At 44.9% G+C, this 25,283-nt stretch overlaps 1 protein-coding gene across 9 annotated transcripts; it reads right to left on the bottom strand.

Annotated features, from left to right (window-relative positions):
* Positions 1-289: 289 nt before the first annotated feature.
* On the bottom strand, positions 290-24,813 carry eps8a (EGFR pathway substrate 8a, signaling adaptor). Of its 9 annotated transcripts, XM_028043776.1 has the most exons (23): positions 22,773-22,980; positions 15,979-16,050; positions 15,009-15,076; positions 13,506-13,573; positions 13,266-13,427; positions 12,859-13,008; positions 12,368-12,450; positions 12,163-12,296; positions 10,990-11,060; positions 10,670-10,796; positions 10,114-10,202; positions 9,930-10,004; positions 9,700-9,848; positions 9,139-9,295; positions 8,930-9,063; positions 8,046-8,157; positions 7,674-7,814; positions 7,537-7,572; positions 5,602-5,827; positions 4,938-5,127; positions 4,736-4,868; positions 3,878-3,922; positions 1,437-1,496 (listed from the first exon to the last, which is right to left on the bottom strand). In XM_028043776.1, exons 2-22 carry the CDS (start codon positions 16,026-16,028, stop codon positions 3,911-3,913), a joined length of 2,367 nt encoding a protein of 788 aa, XP_027899577.1. In that variant the 5' UTR covers positions 16,029-16,050; positions 22,773-22,980; the 3' UTR covers positions 1,437-1,496; positions 3,878-3,910. The 9 variants fall into 9 exon arrangements, with proteins under 9 accessions (XP_027899571.1, XP_027899575.1, XP_027899576.1 ...); XM_028043770.1 differs by lacking the exons at positions 3,878-3,922; positions 22,773-22,980 and adding an exon at positions 24,440-24,813 and having other exon boundaries at positions 290-1,496; XM_028043774.1 differs by lacking the exons at positions 1,437-1,496; positions 3,878-3,922 and adding an exon at positions 290-1,348.
* Positions 24,814-25,283: the final 470 nt, after the last annotated feature.

Genomic DNA, 25,283 nt, shown 5'->3' on the forward strand with positions numbered 1-25,283 from the left:
TCATATTTTCGACAACATACTATTCTATGACATTTTATGATGTTTTTGACATCATACTAAACTGACTAACTTTTTCATATTTTCGACGACATACTAAATAAACTATGACAAAATTCTTGACGACATACAATATTCTGACATTTTTTCATGTTTTTGACATCATACTTTATAAACTATGACTAAATTTTTCATATTTTTGACATTATCACTACATTTTTTGTGTTTTCGACAAAAAAATATTTTGGTTCAGTTGCTGACTAAACCTGCAGGAGTCAATAAGAGTCCGGGATTTATGGAAATCCTTTATTGCAGAATGAGCATTGAGATGGAAAAAGGCACGATGAAAACTACTAATGCTGCTTTCTGATTGGCCGCTACACCTGATTGGGTACAAAGATCTCTAATCATGTTTAAAGCAAAGTAGCTCACGTTTATCAGTCTCATCACACCGCTGCAGTGCTACAATTCACACGCCAACTTCCTCTTCTTTCAGCAGAAGTTTTCACATCGGTACGACCCGGTTCTGCTTCAGCCGGACCCGGTGGTATGACTCACTTGAACATGTGGGTGGAGCTTGGAGAAGACATCAGTGAAACTCGGCTGGTCGTCTACATTCATGACAGTCCTACAGTCTTCACCTTGAGCTCAAATACATTCTCACATCTGAAGATCATCAAATCTAGAATAAATCGGTTTACAGCAGTTTGATCTTAAATGAATCATTAATATATCACCCTTAAGTTTAAAAGTTAACGCCTACAGCCTCAGAACGGCATCGGAAAGTGAACATGTTGATCTTACAGGATCAGTCTACGTTTATTAACTCAGCAGCCTCAGTTTGTGCTTCTCATGGATTTTTATCCCATTCGGTCACAGAAGAACTGGAGTATTCCAGGTTTTAAACAAGTGAATTAAACTTTATGATCCAGAGAAATAAATCCAGCTTCACATTCACGCGGAGATGAATATTATCAGCAGAATTCTTCATATTTACTTCACAATCTGACAAAGTTTCATTTAAATTCAGGAACTAGCAGGAAAATGGAATGATTTTGCTTTAAGTACAAATTAGAGAAGAATTTATGCATGAACGTTTTTCTGCCTTCCAGGAAGTGAGAATAAAACCCGAGAGGCACAAAGAGCTGCCTGCAGGCGGTCCGACATTAATACTGTGAGGCTTTGCTTTGGAAAAATCAGCTACAAGTAGCAAAACGTCCCTGTGAAGTTCAGGCAAACATGGCAGAAGGTTCTGTGATTTCTGGATGTCTATCTGTTGCTACGGCGACGAGCTGAGCAGTTCCTGTCTGCGCCGCATGATCTCCACGAACTCGGCCCGGTCGGCCGCCACCTGTGGGTGGAGAGCAGGAGAAACAGACGGCGGACACTCAGTGGGTGCTGCCTTCGTCGAAAGACTCCACCCCCGAGTCGACGGTGCTAGCTGCTAGCTTCTCCTGCCGCCTCCTCATGATCTCCTGCAGCTCAGAGCCTGAACTCTTCTGAGAAACACAGAGAGGACAGTGGTGAGGACACAGGCAGGACATGGAGACCTGAGCTCAGGAGACTCTCACAGGGACACGTTGCTATGAAAACATCTCTGCTGCTGCTAATGACCCGCTGAGCTAACAGGAAGTTGACTGAGTCGCTTCCTGCTGGGTCGCCCATTAGCTCTCCAGTAAAGATGGATAAACGGAGGACGGATTCCCACCGGTACAGTTTTAGTTTCTGAGGCCTTCAGGATGAAGGACTCAGTGAGCAGCAGCAAAATGTGAAACCCCAAATCTGATCAAAACACAAGAAAACAGAGAGCGCCACTGGCTAGCGCTAAAGTAACGGGTTACTGCTCAGGTCTGATGATATTACTACAGAATCAATCCGACCTTTGACCCCTGGTCACCAAGCAGACCGATGAGCCTCCTGTTTATGAACCTTCAGGTTCAGAACAGGCTTCCAGCCACTGGGTCTGACTGCAGATGAGATGTTCTGGTTCTGGACCAGATGAAGCAGAATCAGAACCGTCTGTCCGCTGCCTATTCAGATCACAGATTATCTTCCCAGAAGTCTTAATGATCAGGATGTTAGGATGTTTCTGGTAAATGTGAGACGGATCGTTGGGTTCTTTGGGTCAGCATCGGTTCTGGTCCTAGAGTGTCTCTTTCTGACTGTTGAATCATGACCTCTGACCTTAGCTGAGGCCTTCAGAGCTCCTTCTGGACTTCCTGGATGACTTGATGATGAGCTCTTGGGAAACATTTAAGTGAGACGACCTGAGAAAGTATTTACACCCTTGAGGTTCTTTAGAGTGCGCTTAGTTTGGGGTGTTTGGGTCAAAATATTCTAACCCAGTTAAAGGTTCTAGTTAGCTAACCAGCTAGCTTCATCTGGTTTAACTGGTTCTGGTCCACTTTGAGAGTCTCCCACAGACCTGCTGGCCTCTGAGCCAAAACTCTAATGAGCGTCAGCATCGCCTGGCGGCAGAAGGTTTCCCAGCTGGGCTTTGTCCAGCGGCGCCGACCCGGTCGGGGAACCGCCAAGCAGCCAGGGTCAGCCACAGGAGGATGCATGCTGGGTAACGGCTGGGAGCACAAACATCTGCAGCGGCGCCGCGGAGCCAGAACCAGCCGGATAAAACCCAAACATCGAGGAGGGTCAGCGAACTCTGGAGAGTCATGATCCAGAATCCGGGTCTGAACATTTATGATGTTTGTGCTGCAGCAGGTCCAGATCTGAACCAGTAATTGATACTCACCAATCTGCAGACTAAACAGAGAGAGAGAGAGAGAAAGAAAGAGAGAGACAGAGAGAGGCCTCAGACCTGATCTAGAGCTGCTCTATGGGGGGGGGGTTACTATGGGGTGGGGTCACTATGGGGCAGAGCTAGCTTGGCAGAGGTCAGGGAGGTCATGCGCTGCAGCTACACAGGAAACTCCTCTACACTAGTTCTGCTGGCCAGGTCCGGCTAAACCCTGAGTCTGTCCATGTGGGGGCGCTGTCAGGCCGACAGTCCAACCTAAGGACGGGACGTCCTGGTCCAGATGTAGGTCAATAATCTGAAGGTAAAAAGGTCAGGAGGTCACATCAAACCCTGAAAGCACCAACATCTGATTACGATGTTTTTACGCGATCTGTGCAACTTACGAAAAATAAATAAAATCCATCCACCTGGTTGTGGCGGCCATCTTTACTGCAATAAACGGCACTGCTTGGCGACGGCCATGTTCTTCTGCTTGGGTGGGTTTGTTGTCAGAAAGCGTTAGGAGTCTGATGGCAGTTAATCAGTATCAAGAACGAACATCAGCTCTAAGAGTTTTGGGTTTTTTATTATACTTTGGTTTTATTTCATTGTCTAATTCAGTTAGTTTTTACTGTGTTTATTAAATATTCTTTAGTTTTTATTAGTTATGTTTTAGGGTTTCATAGGTCCAGAATTCAAAAAGGTCATATTATTGTGATTATGTTTACATCATTTGGGTTATGAATACTCAACAGGAGAAATAAAAAGCTTCAGTTGTTGAACAGCTGATTCTGGGCCAACTTTTGCCGTCGCCATCTTGTGGGCTAGCGTAGCGCCGCAGGATGGCGCCGAGATTTACAGATGATGTTAGTGGTTTGTTTCACCTCCATAGATTCATTAACATGAGAACAAAACATTTTATCTGTAATCTCAGAGTTTTAGTTTTATAAACTAAGTGTTTTTACCTATTAAGGTTTTAATTTCAGTTAACAAAAATATTTACTCAACTTCAGTTTCTGTTGGTTTTCAGGTCAGAGTCTGTTTAATTTATTCTACAGGAAACTGCGTCTGGGTCTGGTCCGTTTGACTTTACTGCGGTTCTGGCCAACAGAACCGGGCCGTAGAGGCGCCGAGGAGAAAAGGTACCTGAATGCAGCCGGTCAGAAGATCAGAGGAAGCTCAGAAGAAAACCTGCAGGAGGGAAGCAGACGGCTGGAGAACCGGGACACGGACCGGACCAGACACGGACCGGACCAGACCTGGACAAGGACCGGACCGGACACGGACTTGGAAGACTGACTGACTCATAGCAGGTTCTACAGCGGTACCAGTATGAAACGGTTCTGGGCCTCCAGGTTCTCCTCTAACGGACCGATCAGCTGGAAGCTCTGCCAGGTGAACATCTTCATCATCATCATCATCATCAGAAGTGAGATAAAATCTGATTTAATTTTTAATCTAATCTTTTATTTGTCACATAATTATTTTATTAATCTGGGAAAAAAAACTTTAAGCCTTCTTCACATTTTTAAAATATAATTCAGTATCATCCAGTTTTCAGGTTTAACTGGCTAAATTTAATTAATCATTCATGTTTTTACATAATTTATTATGTAATAAATCAAAAACTAATTTATTTTTATGTAATATTTTAACAAAAACATAAAACTGAATTTTTTAGTTTTATTGATACTTTGTAATTAAATTAAAACAGTGATAATTTATTCAATATAAAATGTTATTTTAATTGCTAATTTCAATTACATTTGTGAAATTTAAACTTTATTTAATTTGCTAAGTTATTTTTTTATATATATTTTTAGCCAAATATTAGGACTGAATTTGGAGAATTAACTTTTTAATTTTCCCAGAAAATATTTTATTTTAGATTTGAATCTATTTCTGTTTTTTAATTTGCAGCAAATTAAGCACTAACGTGCCAACGTGTCAGACGTATTGGTAAGTAATTGGTGAATTATTGGTGAATTATTGGTGAGTTCTCACCTCCAGCGCCGCCTTCTGGACCGTCACCTGGCTGAAGACCCGTCCCCCGTCATCGGGACAAACCGTCTTCAGCTCCTCCTTGTTGAGGGAGAACAGCTGGGCTCCGGTCAGAACGCCCAGGCTGCTGATCGTCCTGCAGAGAAACGGCAGGGGGTCACGACCCAGTCCGGTCCAGAGACCCGGTCCAGTCCGCTGCACTCACACTGGGCTGAAGCCCTTGGACTCCAGCCAGGTCTTCACTTCGTCTGGCGGAGAGTCGTAGGTGATTCCTGGAGCTGGCAGGTTGCCGCTGTTGCTCTGAGACGGAACCTGGAACTTTTTCTGGGCGCTCCGACCCAAAGTCAGCCGGTGGACCAGCTCGTCCTGGACCTCCTCCATGTTGGACTTCCTGCCTGCAGAACCAGAACCGCAACATGACATGAGAGGGTCAAAAATACACACAAAGCTCAGCCAGAGTCTGGAGTTATCAGACGACAATTTCAATAATGGCTCAATTTTCTTTTTACAGCTTCCTGTCCACAACTTCCTGCCCACAACTTCCTGCCCACAACTTCCTGTTAACAGCTTCCTGTCCACAACTTCCTGTCCACAACTTCCTGTTTACAGCTTCCTGTGCTGTGGACAGCTATGCACAACTTACTGTGAGGAGTGAACTCACATCCTCATAATGGCTCAGCTTCCTGTTTACAGCTTCCTGTGTACAACTTCATGTTTACAACTTCCTGTCCACAGCTTCCTGTGCACAACTTACTGTGAGGAGTGAACTCACATCCTCATAATGGCTCAGCTTCCTGTCCACAGCTTCCTGTTTACAACTTCATGTTTACAACTTCATGTTTACAACTTCCTGTGAGGAGTGAACTCACGTCCTGCGACGGCGGCTCTCTGGGCAACCGGCTCCCTTGTGGCAGTGCTGCCGGCGTCGCTTGATGTGCTGCTGTTGTTGCGGCTGAGTGCGGCGCCGCTCGGTTTGACAGGTTCTGCAGCGGGGGGAGGAAGCGGCGGCGTGGGGAGCCGGTTGGGGGCGGGCGACGACGGAACCTCAGACATCTGAGGTTTACCTGGAGGTGGGTCTGACTTTGTGGTCTGTTTCTGGAGGAGAACAGAACCGCCTTAGTGTCTGGTTCTTCCTGATGTTTGGAGTTTATCAGAAGTTCAAAGGTCACAGTAAAAGTCCGCCTTAAAACCTGAAACTGAGGAAACTATTCCTACTCCGTACTGCAACTCATCACTTTAACAATATGTAGGTACTAGCATAAATATTAGCATGCTAACCCCTCAGGTTGGATGTTCTTCAGATTTCCCATCAGCCACTTGAGTTTCAGGAAGGACGTATTTCAAGATGGCTGCAGTTTTAGAGCCTTTTAAACAAATTACCTTAAAATGTTTCTCATTTTGATTTCTTAGATGAACTTTATGTGACATTAGATGTTTTCAGCTTTGGTCATCATATTCATACAACTTTAATGTGACAATATTTATCAGGATCAGAAACTCAGAACTTCCTGTTAGCGCGTCTCAGACCAGCCGTCAACAGGAAGGAGAAGAAGATGAGAGACAGTTGACTCAATGGTTAGCGTTAGCTCCTGCTAATTTAGTTATGGCTGCTCAGCTTTAGCCTGATCCAGGCCAGGAATAAAAACCAGCAGATGAAACATCCTGATCAAGTTACAATCAAAAACAGGATTTTGTTCTGAGGATGGATGTTCTGATAAATGGGTTGTGAGATTCCTGGGATCGTCCCGAACAATAAGGAAATGATGGTTTACCTCGTTTAACTCTCCCAGTAACTGCTGCTGAGGTGAAATGGAGCAAAGATGGAGGTCAGAAGATAAAACATGTTTTATTCACCATGAACTCACTAAATCTGACCACCAGGGACTCTACTGTAGGAACCGTCTGCAGAGTCACACAGTCAAAAACTCACAGCAAAAATTTGGGTTATTTAGTCAGAAGAGAAAAAAATCAGGGTTCATACGTCATATTGTGGTTTTTATTTTTAAAAAGTCAATTTATAAATGCCACAGTCTAAAGCTAAATAGTTAGCTTTCTATTTATGGAGATAAATATTTAGTTAGTAAGTTAAATATTTAGCCTTTGAATTAAATATTTAACTCCAAATTAAATGTTTAGTTTGGAGTTAAATATTTGCTAAATATTTAAACTAAATGTTTAGCTGTTCGTGGCTTCAGGAAGTTTTACTAAAACCCGTTTTTCTCTGCCAGGCTGAGCAACCCGCGGCTCCAAGCCGATTAAAGGAACAGTCCAACAATCTGCAGACATACAGAACCAGAACCCGTCCTCTGGACCGACTGGCTACACTGGTTCTGATGGGAAATGACCAGCTCCGGGTCAGAACCTCACATGGACCGGCTCAAAGAACCTTCAGGTCCAGTTCCTCCAGAACCAATCAGAGATCAAATCTACTGGGCTCTGATTGGACAGAAAACAGGAAGTAACCTAGCAGAGGACACAGCCTGACTATGATTGGACGGAGAAACTGGCTAAACCCAAAAGGTTCTGATCATACCAGTGGGTCAGAACCAGAATGTTCAGCTCTGAGCTGAACATTCTGGAGAAAATCTGGAAAAGAACCAGAATGATAACTCGGGTAAGACCCGGTCCGACCCTGAATGATGGTTCTGAGGGTTCTGAGATACAGAGAGATGAAGACATGAATCTGACCCAAACCGTTCAGAAATGAGGGACTGTTCCTTTAAGAGACCCACATCAAAGCAACCAGGAAGCAGAACCGGAGCATCAGAACCAGAGCATCAGAACCGGAATCCGGCTCTTCCTACCTTGAACAACTCAAACTCCTTCTTAGGCATCATGAGCTTCAGCCAAGACAAACGAAACATGGATGAAGATGAGCATGATGATGATGATGAGGAGGAGGATGATGATGAAGGTGATGATGACGATGAAGGTGAGGTACCTGGATGGTGTGGCTGTAGACCGGGTCTCCACGGCCGGTCAGGTCCGAGGTTCTGGTCAGCTCCAGGATGTTGTTTGGCACGTAGCCGGCGGCGCCGGCGCCGTTCCGGACCTTCCACCACTGCTTCCGGTCATCCAAAACCTGTCAGACAGAACCCAGGACCTGTCAGAACCATCAGAACCTGTCAGACAGAACCCAGGACCTGTCAGAACCATCAGAACCTGCCAGACAGAACCCAGGGCCCGTCAGCTCTGACTCCTGATCTAGAAATTGTTCCTGACAGCTCAGCAGAATCTGTTTGTTCTGGTTCTGTGTTCTAAAGAAGCTGTTCATTCAGACCCAGAACAGAACCAGAACCGGTCAGCGGTTTACCTCGAGGAGTTCGTCTTTCAGAACCGACAGCTCCGTGTTGTTCCTCGCCACAAAGTCGTACTTTGATTTGGCAAAAAGGTTCTGATCCAGTTGGATCTGCGGGTCCAAACTCCTGAGGGACAGAACGGGTCACGATGAGAACTGGACCGCAGCAGCGCCGATACCAGGAGCATCTGAGAGTCTGCTAACGGACCCAAACAGACCCAACATGGGCCGGACGCCCTGGAGAAATGTTCCCTGTGATTAGAAGGTTCTGGATCCAGACCCGACCCAGAACCTTCTGCTGCAGTTCAGAAGGATTTGAAGATGGAGGAAAGTCCGATCATCCGGTTTGAAAAGAGGAAATGAAGAACAGAATCCAGAAAGATGAAGAACGAAACTTCATCAGTTAAAAACATTAATAAATACATGAAGGAAAACATTTGATTTTTATCAACAAATGACTTAAAATTTAACCAAAAAAGTTTAAATTAAAACAAATATGTTTAGATAAAGAAATAATTACAGATAAATACAGAAAAACCCAATAAACTCTTCTTAAATCTCAGAATAACTAACAGTTGTTAATATTTTCTGTGAAAATTAAAATCTAGGTGTAGAAAAATTAATCAGTTAATCTTTATCTTCATTGAACACATAAATACTAAATATTTAGAATTATTACAATTTTCAAATGTAAGTAAAAATAAATCAATATTTTAAACATGTTTAAACATCAGAATATTTTTCATATTTTAATTCATCATGTATTTACTAATGACTGAGTCAATGAAGGGGCAATGCTAGCCACAGTGTTAGCGGTAGTGCTAGCCACAGTGCTAGCAGCAGCAGCGTTGCTAAGGGGCGGGGCCAGTTCTCCAGGGCGTCATGTGACCTGCGGTTACCGGTCCACACGGCGGCTGACGGCGTGTTTGAAAGCAGCCACGGCCGTGTTCTGGTCCACGACCTGGAAGCGTTTGTGGGCGGAGTTATGGAGAGCGTACCCGTCAGCCAGAGGAAACCGCTGCAGCGCCCCCTGCTGCAGAAACACAGAACACGAAGCGCGTTAGCGGGCGTCGGCACCAGAGCCTCCGGCGGGTTCCGATCGACCGACCTCCAGACCGCGGGTGTCGGCGTTCACCAGGCTCTCGGCCAGCTGCAGGAGTTCCTGCTCCCGACTCGGAGCCACAGCCGGAACCACGGGGGGCTCCCAGCCGTCCCGGAACCGCAGCGCCACCTGAGGGAAGTAGTGATCCTTCGGCCACTCCAGTCTGGAAAACACACGGAGCGGCCGCCATGAGATCAGTAACCATGGAAACAGACAGAGACCAGAAAGGCTCCAACAACTACTTCACAGAAAACAGGAAATTATTCAGGCTGAACAAACGTGAGAGAGAAACTTCTGATGAGAACTAAAGCAAATATAAAAACAAGAAAATCTCACTGAAGCTGACAGAAATCATGAGAAGAGCACAGAACCAGAACCAGAACTTTATCAACCCTGTTCTCTGGTCTGTTACAGGAAGAAATATGAGCCAAATATAAAAACAGACAAAAACCTGAAAAGAACTGGGTCCAGTATAGATCAGAACTGGGTCCAGTATGGATCAGAACTGGGTCCAGTATGGATCAGAACTGGGTCCAGTATAGAACAGAAACGGGTCATGGTTCTGACCTGCACTTGGTCCAGCCATCGCCCAGAGTCACCCACAGGTGGCGCTCCTCATCAGTCCCTGTGGCGTGGAGGAACTCGATGGCGTCTCTGCTGAGCAGCGGAACCAGGACGCTCCGGGCCAGCTCGGTACCACCGGACGCCTGGACCACCTGGGGAAAGAGAGACCCTGGAGTTCTGCTCAGTTCTGTTGGAGTGGGTCCACCGTTAGTGATGTCACTTCCTGGACTCACCATCCTGAGCGGGGTAAACAGGAAGTGGACCAGATCCACGGCACTAGGGTTCTGAATGTGGTCCTTCAGCTTCGCCTGCAGGTCAGAGCAGACGGTCAGACAGTTCTGCAGGACCAGAACCAGTAGCCCCTGACTACAGTCTGGATCAGAACCAAACCAGTTTAAATGAACTGGAACCAGTTACCAGCTGGTTGAAGGCATGTTTGAACTTCTGCAAGCAGTCCACAAACTCTTCTTCACTGGGAGGCTTGGACCTCAGGGACAGGACGCCCTCTGGTGGACGAAACGAGCACAGCCACGTCAGAATTGAATATTTTTCTGTTTTTACCTCCTGATTTTATTTTATTTACTTAAAGCCAATTATTGTGGGTTCCTTGTGTTATTTCCTCAAAACAAAAACAATTAGACATTTTAGGAAACAAATAATTCAATTAAAATTAAAATGCAAAATAGCACCAAGTAAACAATATTAAAATTGAGGTCCAAAAAGTTTTTTGTTGATAGTCTTTATATTTTAAAATGGAAAACGAACATGGAAAATATTTAGTTGTGATTTAAAAATTAACTAAAACTAGCTCTCCATAGTTTTCAAAATGCAAACAATTAAACATTTTTAAAATTTGAACCAATATTCAAATATATTTCCAATAAATAATGTATATCAAAATAAAAGTCTAAAATCTTTAGTGAAATTATTTCTAATATGTTGCATTAGATACAGTAATGTTTGAATTTGCCACCTCCCGGCCCTTTCTTCTTGCCCTTCTTGCCCTTCTTCCTCCTGTTCAGCTCGCTGAATGCCTCAGCCGCCTTCTGCAGTTTCGTCACAAAGAACTCCACGTCGTCCAGGATGTGGTTCAGAATTTGCTGCACAAACAACAACTTGGATTACGAGTTGGTTTGCTGAGGCATTAATGATTAAACCTGAACCAACAGTCCGCCCGCTGCTCTAAACTTTAAGCTGATTTTCCTTCAAACTCTGATTATGTTCAGATCAAACTGGGCCTGCAATCAGCTTAACTTTCTCCATGCAGCAATCTGCGCCAGATGTGAGCCTCACCACATCCCGGTCCACCCGCAGCGCCGCCATGTCCGCCGCGCCGTCGTCCTGCGACGGCTGCTGCTGCTCGCCTGCAACGCAACGCCACGCAGGTCATCACTTAGAACAACAGAGGGCGGTCCTGGCCCTGGAGGGCCGGCGTCCTGCAGCTCTTAGTGTCTCCCTGGTCCAACACGCTCCAATCAGCAGGTTCTGATGCTAACGACCTCGTTAGGAGACTCAGTGGTGTGGAAGTGGAGACACATCTACAAGTTACAGGAGGCCAAACCTCCAGGCCTGGAGCCGCCCAGCCTGACTTACAACACATCACTAACTGGACCCATTCCACTAACTGGACCCATCCACTAACTGTGGAATGGGTCCAGTTAGAGTGTGTGTGAAAACTAAACTGGAAACCAGTAGGGAGAGGAGCTCAGACCAGCAGCCTCACCAGTTCATGAAGCTGCAGAAGAACAGATTATAATTCAGATGAAACTGGATTATAATCTGTGTTTTCAGGTTAGCTTCAGGTTATTGTGTTTTACTTATGATTTCTAGACGATGGTTATTTAAAGTAATATTTATTATCAGTGGAGAAACTTCTGCTAATAGCAAAGCTAATTTTTAACTTAACATGTTGGCTGGAAACATTTAGTGTGCTTAGCTTCTTTAAATTAATTTAGTCTAATAAACGGTAATTTATTAGAATGTAAAAAAGTTCAAACTCTGTGTTGAAGGTTTGGTTTTCGACTTAATTATTCAAATTAGGTGTTTATATTCATGCTCTTATTTTGACGATTGTTTTCAGCAGTTTTTTTTCTCTTATTTCCCCAAATAACTATTTAAAACAAGAAACAAAACAAAATGGAAAGTAGAGAGCAAGATATAATATAATATCTTACAGAAGATGTAGAGTGTAATGTGAAAATTAAATTGGTGCTTGAGTGTTCTTGTCTTGTCGATATATTTTGAGTGAAAGTTTCACTTCCTGACACACAGACGTACAGGTATGTGTGTAATAACTGAGTAGAACCTGCTGGGGGCGCTATTCTTTATTATAGCTCATGTCTCATTGACACATGCCGGCGCAATACATATATGCCACTCACAACATGGCGGACATTCTGAGGTACTCACTACTCCCCACCCCCAAACATAATTACTCCCCCTCCTCCCCTCTATGACATCACTCACAGTGCTGCTGTTCATTGGCCCATGCCGACCAGGCGGCGACCCGCCCCCTGTTGTCCTGATTGGATGAGGCTGGCGCCTCGGGGGCGGGGGTGGTTGGTGGAGGCGGGATCATGCCGTCGCTCTTCAGGATCATCCTGTAAGATGGAACAGCCAATCAGCAGCCAGCATTAGAAGCCGCATCAGGAAGTGTCTGAGGTTTTCTTACTTCAGCGTCTCGGGTCGTTTCTTCACTTTGCCCCCTTTGGCATCGATCATGGCACTTTCTACGTCCAGGTGAATCAGATTCGCCTGTTGGAGCACGACACCTTCAACACATTTTAGTCACACAAACTCAGAAAACACCAGCTGCTCGGTCGAGGTTGTTCTGAATCACAGAACAGCCTGTGATTCAGACCTGTGGAGTACCACAGGGTCGTTTCCTCGGTCCCGTCTGATTTCCTTTAAATGAACACATTACATGTCTGATCCTTAACTTCAATTAACCTTTAGGAATAAATCCTTCAACATCTGATTCCAGATGAAACATAAAAGCCCCAGGTGTGGAAATATTTCCGTCAGAACCAAACAGACGAGACGGAGCAGATCTGGAACAGCTGCCATGTACGACAGCAAATACGGAAATAAAACGTTGGAGCAACGAAAACCATCATCTGTGATGAGATAAGATGGGTCAGGATCACGGTCCTGGTCCGGTACCTTGATGTCGTCGCACTGGAACAGGTGCAGGTCCGCCTTGCTCTGACCCGAGTCTTTGCACACCAGCGCCAGGATGGAGTCGTAGCTGCAGGCGTTCATCACCGCCTGGCAGTGCTGGACGGAGCCGATGGGGAAGTTCTCCAACTCGTTCTGAAACACATCCAGACCGCCGGCGCTTTCAGCTCCGGTCCCACCACCAGAACCAACCGTTTCTACTCCAACATAGATCTATGCCTTACAGACTCTAGGTATGAATTATTAGAGCTGAATGAATCCAGAGGGATTCCTCAGGGCGGCGTCCCAAGACTCCTACCAGATCAGAGCTGCACGTCCAGATAAGAGAAACGCGCTGATCCGGAACCAGCCAGAGGTTCTAACAGGTTCTGGTTCTGGACATCCCGTCCTACCTGTAAGTCCAGGTCGATGAGGCTGACCGCCTTGTCCTCCACCTGCAGCAGCATTTCCTGTGTCCACACCTTCCCCTTGGCGTCCAGCAGGCGCAGCCGCCGCACGCCGTCGTCCACCGTGATCATCCCATCTTTCCGGTCCAAAACGAACGTGGTGAGGTGCTGAGAGACGGAGAGGTTCCTGAAGTTTCAGCAAACCCGACCGGTGGCCGGAGTCGGACCAGAACCAGCAGAACTCACCTCCACCTGGTACTGCGACGTGTCCGTCAGGCTGTTGATGCTGCTTCTGGAGAAGTTCTTCCTTTGTTCTGAACAAACAACACATTCATTCAATTTGGGGATCTGATAAGTTCATCCTGCAGGACGTTCTGACGGAAAGTACGGAAGATGGTTAGGGCCAAAAAACAAAACATAAAAATCCTGACAATTCTGGATAAGTCTCTGTCAAAATCCAAATAAGCATTCTTAAACGTCTATCAGATATGTTGCTAGCATATAAAACTTATGAATATAAAAACTATTTCTTCCTGGTTATAAGATTTGTAAACCTGAATTTTATCCACACCGAAAATCTGTCCCAAATGTAATTTTCAGACTAGATGTGTCTCTGGGTGCAGAAACTATCTAAACAATTATGATTCTGAGAAAAAAAAAAAAGAATGTGAATTGTTTTTTATTCTGTTTGTTGGCACTAATCCGCTTCCATAGGAAAGAGACACATGAGAAGTTCCAAATTCCTGATCCAAGCGTCAGATTTTAGTTTTTGTAAAGAAAACTGAATCATTGAATCAGTTTGAGGGAAATCCTGACCAACGGCGACCTTTGCTGAACCCACAGATTCTCCGAAGGGTTCTGATCACAGACGGTTCTGGAGGATCCAGAACCTCTCTGGGGTCGGCGCCATTGCTACGGTAACGAAGTTGTTTTAACTCGAGGTCAAGTGACTTCAGCTGCTCGGAGGAGATAAGACTCGGAACGTTTCATTCAGTATTGATCCATCAATCAGCAATCGGTCCGCTTTGTTCTGACGGTTATCAGTCGCTCACAGCGGATCAACAACTCCTGATGCGTTCAGGGACGCTCCGTAAACACCAGCTGCTGTCTGCTCTCATCTCAGCTTCACTGCAGAACCCGTCCAAACGTCTCAACAGGAAGTGGCCGGTTCCGAGGCAGCAGGAGCCAATCACAGCCGGTTAGGCTTCGCCTCCCCAAAGGGACGGACAGAACCACACTCGGAACCGCCGTCACTCGGAACCACAACATGCTGGGAAACACACCGCCTCCCTCTGTGCCGCGACCTGATTGGGACTCCGACTGGTTTTACTGGTTCCATCCTGGTGGTCCAGCTTTCTTCTTCATGGTTCTGTTTCTGGGTCTGTGACTCCAGAACCAGAAACGGCAGCTGCAGCACAGAGGGCAGAGCGCTTTTCAGGGTTCTGATCCGGTTAGACGGTTCTGGTGGAGCAAAGGAGCTTGTTCCACCGGAACCGCTTCAGGACAGAACCCAAATGTCAGAATCAGAACCACACACCGGGTCACACCAAGTCGGATCGAACCGGGTCGGATCGGACCGGGTCACACTGCTCACTTTTCTGACTTTTCTTTTTCTGTTTGGAAGATGATCGAAGGAAATACGATTCCTCTGGTCCTGTCAGGAGGACAGATAACAGCAGGGGGCGTTGATCCAGGTCCACAGAACCAGAACCAGAACAGAACCAAAACCAAAACCAGAAACAGACTCACCATACAGAGCTTTGGCACCACTCTTGGCTTTATTCCTGGGGGGATCCGGAGACGGAGCGCCGAGTCCGCTGGAACAGAGACGGATCGGTCAGAACCGCCTGGAGGCCGACCGGGCATCCAACCATCCAACCAGGCATCCAACCATCCAACCAGCCCCAGTGAGGATGGATGAACTCCTCCTTCTACAGACTCATTTAATAAATTACATAATTATAATAATTTAAAGAGAAACTTCAAAGTGAAACTGATTGATGTTTTTCCTTCATCAGGATGATTTTCTGTCACCAATAAAATAATAAACTATATTAAAATCAAGAATAAACAGTTTTAAAATCAGAAACATTGTTTGTTACCTGCTTAAAGTTTGTTTTCAGATTTACTGAACGATGAAATAATTTATTGATGCGACAGGAGCAGCCTGCAGATCAATGACTTATCAATATAAACCGATAATTGATCAGATCGTCTAACCTCTGATCAGCTGAATGAGCTGCTGATGAAAGACGGGATCAGCTGACAGATGGCACACACACACTGAAACACACACAGTGTGAGCGCAGCGTTCTGAAGCTCAGCAGCTTTTCGGGTCAGAGTCTCCGTCTGGAACCAGAACCGATTCTTCCTGCTGAGTTTAACTCTGAATTAAAACTCTGAGTTTATATTTTTATTATTTTGATCAATAACAGAGATTCATACTATAGGCGTTCTGACCTTTGACCCTTAGGTACAGAATAAAACAAACTGAATGCATCCGGACTTAGAAATCCCCAAACGACCGGGAATTCTTCTGGTTCTGATCCGTTTTATTCCAGTTTAAAAACGTTTCATCTTTTGGTTTTTCCACAACTTTAAAATTTGAACTGAATAATAAAAACTGTAGATGATGTAAAAGATCAAAGCTTTGAGTTAATTAAATGGCATGATGATAATGATGATGATATCATGATGATGTCATCATCATGTGACTCACTTGATGTTGGAGCTGAAGATGTTCAGAGCTGGAGGATCGAATCCGTTCATCCTGTGGCACAGCGACGCTCAGCTGGAACACACACACACATGTGTCAGGAAAACAACCAGAACCAGAACATCCAGGTGTAATGAACACCAGAACCTAAACTCCCAGCGGCTCTTTTTCTTTGGCCTGAGAAGTCTTGATTTGGTTTTTTCCTTCCACCAAACTTTCCCCTCACTTCCTGCTGGCATCTAATTTAGTGCTGAATTTGTCTATAATAGTGAAGGGACTGAACCTCTAGTTTAACGCTGCTGATGAGTTACTGATCCCTGATTGATCCATCAGCCTGAACGTCGGTTCTCTCTGGATCAATTTCAGTCTGGAGCGTTTACCGTTACTGATCCGCTGAAAAACAGCAAACCTCCTCACCGCGCTTCAGGTTCCTGAACCCATCGCTCGACCCGTCAGAACCTCCCATCCAGGCTGAATGAACCCAGAGCTGATTTATGACCCAGTTTGCACCTTCAACCACGTGTGATTACTTTTCCCAGGACCGGCTTTTATTCCCAGTCCATTTCCATGGAAACCTGATTGTATCTGTTACAGAGCCGCCTGCAAGGCAGCGATTAGGGAGGAAAAGCCCACAGCTAGACAAAACAGAGAGACAGCAGAAAACACATTGAAACAGAACCAGTACCAGTTCAAACAGAACCAGGACCGGTTTAAAAGCATTCTGGAACGTTTTTCAACTGGACCTGATCCGGTTTAAACAGTTTAAAACCGGATCACTTTTTCTCGTAATATTACAACTTTATTTTTGTAATATCAAAATCTGCAATACAATTTCTTGTATTACTACAACAATTATTTTCCAATTTGTACAACCTTTAGCGGATTTTATTTTTGTACGACTTTCCTTGTATTTCCTGTGACTTTATTCTGGCGGGATAACGACGATGATGTCATATCGCTACAGATTTGACCTCGTTTTATTTAGACTTTGTCGTAAAACTTCCCGGATTATTTCTGTTATCATACGACCGGTAACATGTTCTGGTAACATGTTTTTATTCTCTAAGCTCACCTCACAGCCAAACTGTAAATTCTAACTTTTTCCTGACCAGTGAACACACCATGCTAGCATGGTGGAGGAACAAACAGGAACTTCCCCCAGCCAACAAGAGGAAGACAGGCTCTACTTCCTCCAGAACACCTGCCACCCCGACGCCCCACCCCTCTGATGATGTCATAGCATTTACTGGATGCTTATTAATAAAGAGTGGGGGTCAAAGGTCAGAGTGGTTCCTCCTGTTTGTTCTGGGTGGAGAAAGTGAACGCTCCCACATGGTTCCTCCTGACAATAGTTTTTATCTGAAGAGGAACTCAGAGGGACACCCACACCCACACACACGCACACCCCCACACCCACACGCCCATACCTACACACACACACAGAGCCAGTCGGTGGTGTGTGAATCAGCTCCAAGCTGCAGGTCTCCTTCATGTTCTGTTTACCTGGATTTCATCGGCGGGGGAGGAGATTACCGTGTGTGTGTGTGTGTGTGTGGGCGGGCGGGCGTGTGTGTGTGTGTGTGTGGGCGGGCGGGCGGGCGTGTGTGTGTGTGTGGGCGGGCGTGTGTGGTCAGAGTCCACATGGGTGTAAATCTTTTCAATCCTCTTTAGTTTCCACCACAGAACTGAAACTCTCAGCAGCTTTGTTCTCTTTGTTTCTGGTCCGATTGAAGCGGGCCGCTCCGCTGCATGACCAGGTACCAACACCTGAACAGGTACAAGTACAAACACCTGAACAGATACAAACACCTGAACAGGTACAAGTACAAACACCTGAACAGATACAAACACCTGAACAGGTACAAACACCTGAACAGGTACAAACACCTGAACAGGTACAAGTACAAACACCTGAACAGATACAAACACCTGAACAGGTACAAACACCTGAACAGCTATGAATGCCTCCTCCAACTGGTACTAACTTGCGGTAGATCACGTGTCAAACTGAAAGCTCAAAACCAGAATATTTTATCAATCAAATCAAACAGTTTTTATCAAATTCCATCAACCTGTCTCTCAAGTTTGTCACAGGAATTCTCATAAAATCCACAGCCCCCCACACTTTCTAGCACTAATGAATAATTGTGAGCTTATTGCAGATTTTCAGCAAAAAAGGTGCCAAACATTCAGTCTAAGCATCGCTTAGACTGAACCTGCAGGGGGCAGTGTTTTTTCCTTCTACTTCTCCGCTGACTTCATGTCAAGTAACTGTCAGTGATTGATCCAAGTCCACCTCAATAAAAATAACAAGTCCACCTTGCTGCAGCAGACAGAGAGCAGCAGGACGGACAACCCGGGTTGTTAAAAAAGATACAAGCAAAAATTCACATTTTTGTTTTTATGATGCCATTTATATTATTGTGAGGCTTCTTGTTGGTAGAGTCTTTTATATAGTAAAAAATAAGATTAAACTATTTAATCTATCATGGTGGAAATTTTCCTTTGACTCTAAAGTCATCAAATAAAACACATTCATAGAATCACATTATCAACAATTTGTGAATAGAGCAAATTAACAAGCTATAGTTAAATATTATGATTTAGTTTGGTTAAGAATAATTATTGCACCGTCAATAAATGACTTCTAATAGATGTTTTATAGTTACCAGAGGAACACAGTAACGCCTTCATGAGCTCAGACATTCAAACTGACAAAAAATGAGGATGGATGCTCTCTGCTAAATTATTCCTCTCCTCTTTCATGTTCTTTCAGCAAACAGTGGAGACAGAGTTGTTCTTGGTTTCACCACCATTTACCTGCTATTTTACCTGCCATTGAAAATATTCTTAAAAGATTGTCTGTTAGTCTGCAGCTCATGAGACCAAACCAGCAGAGGAGATGAAAAGTTAAAACACTCAACATTGTCTTGTACAGAACCTCTGGTTGGCTAACCTCAAGATCACTGGGCCTTCTAAAAAATGGAGTCTCTGAAAACATTTCTTAAAAACACAGCCAGTGTTTTCAGCAAAGTTGAGCTGATCCAATACTTTGGATCACCAGGAATGATCCAAAGTATTTCAAATTAGCCAGTTTCAACAGATTGGCTATCGAGAGAAAGTGGAACCACTTTACTTTCAGGTTGTGTTTAAGTCATTTAATTAGCTCTACCACCTTAAGAAAATGAAAAAATATGGTGTTTTGTGATGGAATTTATCTTTTACGGTTCCAGTAATGCCAAAATTAATAGTAAATAATAAAAGACTTTGTGATATTCTCGTTAATGTAATTAATTGTGTTACCACTCCCACGCCACTAGAGGCAATAATAGACCCAAAAAGATGCGACTAAGGAGCAGATTTAGAAGTTCACAGAAAGCTACAGAATTTGTTAAAAACTGTGAGCTGCGCTGAAGTAAATAACAGAGAGAAGTTCAAATACATGCTGAGAGTGAAAATCCTTCCTAAAGGTGAAGATATATCACAGATTTCAAAAGAAAATAAAAAGGGGAGGCCGTGGACAATATAGGAAATAGCGCCCCCTTTACTTCTGGAGTGCAATGGTCCCATTTCCAAATAAGGTCTGAGACTGACAGCGGTCCGTTTGCTGCAGCAAGGTCCTTGTGACAAAAAGCCACATTTACTGTCATACATAAACGCAAATTTTGCTAAATGTCTTGAAAATATTTCTAAATTAACTTTTAAAAAAATTAATAAAGAAGTGCTTTTTGGTTGCTATTTCTTAATGTTTTATGAGTTTAATGGGTTTTATATATTCTGGCTCAACCAGCTCTTGAAGAGAGTGAGGATGTTTGACTCCCGGTCTGCACCTCTGCTTCCCCTCCGATCCGCCATCTTTGTTTCTTTAGACAGGTTTTAATACAAAGCATCATAGCCTAGCCTAGCGTAGCGTAGCTTTTCCTTTGTTTCTGTTGTTGATTCTAGACGTTTCTTTCTTTCTCTGGTGATTTTCCTGGAGCGGTTCGGTCGCCTTCGCTGGGTGAGCGATAAATAAATCAATAAGTCATCAGAAATCATCAGAACCGACCTGGGCCAGAAGGAACCTGGTTCCGGTCCATTCTCTGGACTTCCCCTCCAGTCATTCATTAAGAGATGACAGATTAGCCGTTAACACGACCTGCGACTCGGTTCTGCTTATTGGCTAATCATTACACAGCTATTCATCAGCCTGGGCTCAGCAAAACCACAGAACCAGAACCAGCAGTTCTGCAGGTCAGTTTGGACCAGAACTTGAGAGGTTTTACGGTTCTGATCCAAGCCAGAACTATGACACAATCCAGGTGATGATTCTGACCCGGTGCAACAATCACAACCTGGTGGTTCTGATCCAGTTCTTGTGTTGTTCTGCTGATTTATTGTCCTACTGTGGGTTTAATTCTTAGAACCATTTAAGCTCCGATTCAGGCTCTGTTTGGGTCCGGTTCGGGTTCTGGTCGTCCTCCATTCGTCCCAGTTCCATTTCAGATGCAGAGGACGGGAAGCGCTGGGATCACTGGGTTTACTGGGCCGGCCCGATCGGTCTATTGACGGAGCCGATTGATTAGAACCTCCAGAATCCAGGCCAACTGGGCCACTTTAGCCCAGAAACCTACATGCAGCCTGCCCACGGGCCTGGGACCAGAACCACCTGAAGGCCCAGACCAGAACCTCCAGAATCACTGACTCAGCCTCTGAAAGGAACCAGAACCTGCTCAGGCCTAATTCTTCCTCACACAGAACCAGTGAGGTTCTGTCCGCTCTCAGACTAATTCTGCTTGGATCTTTGATCAGGACGATGCTCAGATCAGAGCCCCAGTACCAGAACCAGATGAGTCCAAAACCGGTTCAGAACCGATAGGAGTCTCCTGGACAGGTTCTGATCCGTTCTGATCCGCTCAGGGTTCTGTCTGATGAAACGGGTCATTGAAGGTTTCTCCTCTTCCAGAACCGGTTCTGATTCTGATCGAGCGGTTCTGTTTCATTCAGAACCTATTCGGACCAGTCTGGCCTTTCACAATAAAAACCCTGTTTTCGCCGGCATCAGAAGGGATTTTATTTTGGAAGGAAGCAGGCTCTGTGACCTCTGACCTCTGCTGCAGAGCGGTTCCATCACATGAGGCAGACTGCAAGGTCCACACAGAGTGCCTGACCCGGTTCCAGCCCAGAACCTGTATGCAGAACGGGCCTAAAGATAATCCATAGTAATCCTGGAAGAGCCAGGTCGGCATTCCCGCTCACAGGGGGCGGGGCTAAAGGGCGGGGCCAGATGGGCGGGGCTTGCACACACGAAGAGAAAATAAAGAGTTTCAATCAGCAGTCTGCTCTGATTGGTTCGTTTGGATCTCAGCAGGCAACATGTTGGGCTTGCGGTTCGGACGGGTACCGACCATCAGCAGAATATGGATTAGAATAGTAAATCTCGCAGTAGTTTAACATTTAGTGGATCTGGACCGGACAGTTCTGACCCGGTTCTGAAACGGACCATGAAGCTGTTCTACTGGTTCTGCTTTAATTTATTAAACCCCAAAATACTTCCAGTTCTGATCCACCAGGTTCTACTCTGGTTCTGGTTCTGTCAGTTCTAACTGGATCCAGGAGCTGAGTCGACCCAGTGAGTCAGAACCAGAACCAGGCTGCTGTCAGTCCGCTGGCTGCAGGAAGGAGCAGATTAGCGAGGATCAGCTCGTTAAGCCTCTAATTGGCGGCGGCAGGTGGGGGCGGGGCTTAAAGGTGAGCCAACAGGTGGCAGATGGCTGAGGAACTGTCAACCGGGTCAGAACCGACCCAACAGAATAGACTGTATCAGTTACATCCAGACTCCCAACACTAAATTATTCTCTTATTGTAAATAATAATATTGAACACTGGGTTGAGGGCGGCCATGTTGGTTCTGGGCCGACCCGGCCCGTCCTCACAGCGATCCGGTCCGGGAGCAGCAGGTAAAGGAGAGCTTCCTCTGCAACTCGACTCCTGATCTCTCGGCACTGCTGCAGCACACCTGGCAGGTACGGTTACATCACACCGTTGCCCCAGCAACTGCACAAACAAGGCGTCTCCCGGGAAACGCCTGGTAACAGTTACAGCGGCAGGACAACGAGCCGATTGGTCAGGGAGGTCATGTGACTCAACGAGCCCTGCCCCCAGGCCGACCAGAACCAGGCAGGTCAGAACTCCAGAACCCGAACAGAACATGGAAACGGGTCCTGGTTCTGATAAGATACTAGCTGGACCAATTTCAGTCAGAACATCCAGAACCAAACATCTGGACCAGAACCAGAACTCCTGGTCCTCAGGAACCACCCACTGTCGCCCCATGCTTCCTCCAACAGAACCCGACTGCAGAACCCCGTAAAATCAGAACCAGTGGAACTGAACCTGAGAGTGGTTCTGATACGAACCGGACCGCCTTCACTTCAGATCAATCAGTTCTACAGTCAACAGAACCAGAACCCCAAGAACTGGGTCCAGAACCACCAAGAACTCCTGTTCAGAACCAGGGTGAGTCCAAACGGGACCACTCTGGTTCTTGATTGGATCAGCTGCTCCTGATTAGCAGGTCAGCTGACCTCAAATCTGCTCAGGTCACAGAACCAGAACCTTTCAGTGGTTCCATTTGGTTGGTTCCTGTCCATTCAGGTTCTGTCTTTAAATTTTATGATCCGGTACCAGCTGGAGGTTCTGCTGGTGTTCTGACGTCCCTCCGTGTCCGTCCAGAACGTCCAGAACCTCCCGGTCCACTTGTGTGTTTGTTTTTGGGAGGAGCTGTAGCGGCTCTCGGAGAATTAAAGCGAGCTTACCTGCAGCTCTGGACTCATCCACCGGTCCGGACCGGGTCAGAACCGCATGGCTCAGTTCACCGGTTCGGGTCGGTTCCGGTTCCGACAGCGGCGGCTCAGTGGAAACTGTTGGGCTCCGGTCCGGTTCGGCTTACAGCAGCTTTCTGCGGAGCAGCGAGGGTCAAACTGTCCCTGAGCGCTGACTGACAGGCAGCGCGGCGCCCTGGCCACGCCCCTCCGGACTTCCAAAATAAAACCGCAGCTTTTAAATAAATATTAAAAATATGAATATTTTAAACTTTATGGCTTTCTGCAGTCATAATGTTTTCCTTTAACAAGAAGGAAACAATTTGAAAATATTTAAAAATATAAAAAATAATCTAAACTTCAGTAACATGATGCCAGTAAATAATCATTTATTGTCCAGAAGAAAAATTAAACATTTTCTACGGCTTAAAATAAAAATATAGAAAGTGTTCAGCTTTAATCTGATTCTCTGCTCATAATTTGTTGAAACAATTTTATAAAATTCATTTATTTTACTATAAAATAGTTTTAAAAATCGTATCTTCCAACTAACTTGGTTTAAAACTCTCCAGAACCAGAACCCCAGTTTGAACAGGAGGTTCCGTCCAGTTCTATTTTCCCATAAATAGAACTGAATCTATAAAAATCATAATTATGGTGCTCCAATGTGAACGTTTTCTCATAGCTAAGTTTCAAATATTCCGTCTCAAAGTAAAACCTGGGAATAATTTTCGGTTAAAAGCTCAAACGTTACAATAATCTCAGACTAAATCAGATGAAAAATAATTAAAAACCTGCAGCATCTTCACCATCTGAGACAGAAATCCTCTACCGCCCTCTGCCGGACAACTAAAGCCCTGCAGCAGAAACAAATGCGCTCCTGCGGTCGCAAATCATTGTTGATCAGTTCCATCTGATCGGTTATTGATCGGTTTTTATTAGATGAACAAGAGTTCAGATCATGCAGGAATCATTTTACGGCTGATCTTAAACAAAGATCATTATCAAGCCTGCTGCTTGGTTTATTAGACCAAAATTATTTCAATAGATAAACCAGCTGAAGCTGAAGTTGGTTCCGATTCGGGAAATGGCAAAGGGCGATTCCACCTAATTATTCACTACCTTCCCCATCTTTAATCAACCCCAGTTAAAAAACTACGACACCTAGACTGGATTATTCTGCTCTAATAGCAGAATATTTAAAACCAGTTCGGGATTTGTGAAACCTTTAATTGATTAGTGAAACTTCACTTCACTTAACAGAGCGCTGCAGATCTTTCATCCCAGCAGCCATCACCATCTAAAATAACTCTTTGAAGAATTAATGAGTTACACCAACATTTAATTTCCCTTTGGGATTAATAAAGTAGTTTTGAATTAGAATTGAATTTGAAAAAACAACTACATGGAACAAGTGTGAATATTAATCTGAACTTTATTGAAGTTTCCCAAATCCCAAACATGGTTTTAAATATTCTACTATTAGAGCAAAATAATCCAGTCCAGGTTTGAAGTATCTAGGTATTGTAGTTTTTTAACTAGAGTTGATTAAAGATGCGGAAGGTAGTGAATAATTAGGTGGAATCGCCCTTTAGCCGTTTCCCGAATCGGAACCAACTTCAGCTTCGTGACCACGGAACCATTATGACTGAAGAATTCACCATGCTCTGGGACTGCTTCTTCTTCTTCTGGGGATGAAGACCTGCAGCGTCTGAGGAACCGGGTGGACTGGTCAGACTGGTCAGAAAACAGCTCCCGGTCCTAGAAAACGTTCCTCCGGAAGGCCGCAGTCTTTGCGTGACAGTTAGCGGCCAGCGGTGCTATGCTAGCTGCTAGCTCTGCTCGTCATGCAGGAGTTAACTCATCCTGCCGTATTCAGGGCTTTTGCACACGTAGCCGAGTCTTTACAAACACCAATATCTCTTCCGCTTTGATGAAAATAATATCATACACACGGGATCGATTTCTGAACGTTTTCATCCAACTGAACCCGATCAAGTTTTAAACTCCTCACGCCCAAAGCGGCCAATGTAGCTAAAACCTGCCAGCCAATCACATCGCTTTGAGACAAGCCGCACTTCCTGTTATGAATTAAACATGGCGCCAGTTTTTTTTTTTACGTTTGGTTTTTATAAAGGTTTATTTGTAAATGAAACTGCCTTTAAGCAGCGCATTAAAACTCAAGACAATGTTGATTAGGAATTGTGTGGAAATATTTTTTTTGTCTCAGACTATAAAGCACAGAACCAGAATCTTCCCATAAACAAACACAAATACTGAGTTTTTTCACATCTCCACTTTGGTTGGATTTGTATAAATCATTTTTAGTGATATTCAACTCAGTTTTCAACTGGATTTAAGGAAAAAATCTAAGAAAAATGTCTGTTTTCCCAGATATGCAGCTGTGTGTGGACTAACCTGGAATAAGAGTCTTTAGATCAAGTCTGCTAGAGACAGCGGTTCTAAAGCCTGAGCGGAACCAGAACCACACACTGGGCCAGGAAG

The sequence above is a fragment of the Xiphophorus couchianus genome, chromosome 17, assembly GCF_001444195.1.
Source record: "Xiphophorus couchianus chromosome 17, X_couchianus-1.0, whole genome shotgun sequence".
Classification (NCBI taxonomy): domain Eukaryota; kingdom Metazoa; phylum Chordata; class Actinopteri; order Cyprinodontiformes; family Poeciliidae; genus Xiphophorus; species Xiphophorus couchianus.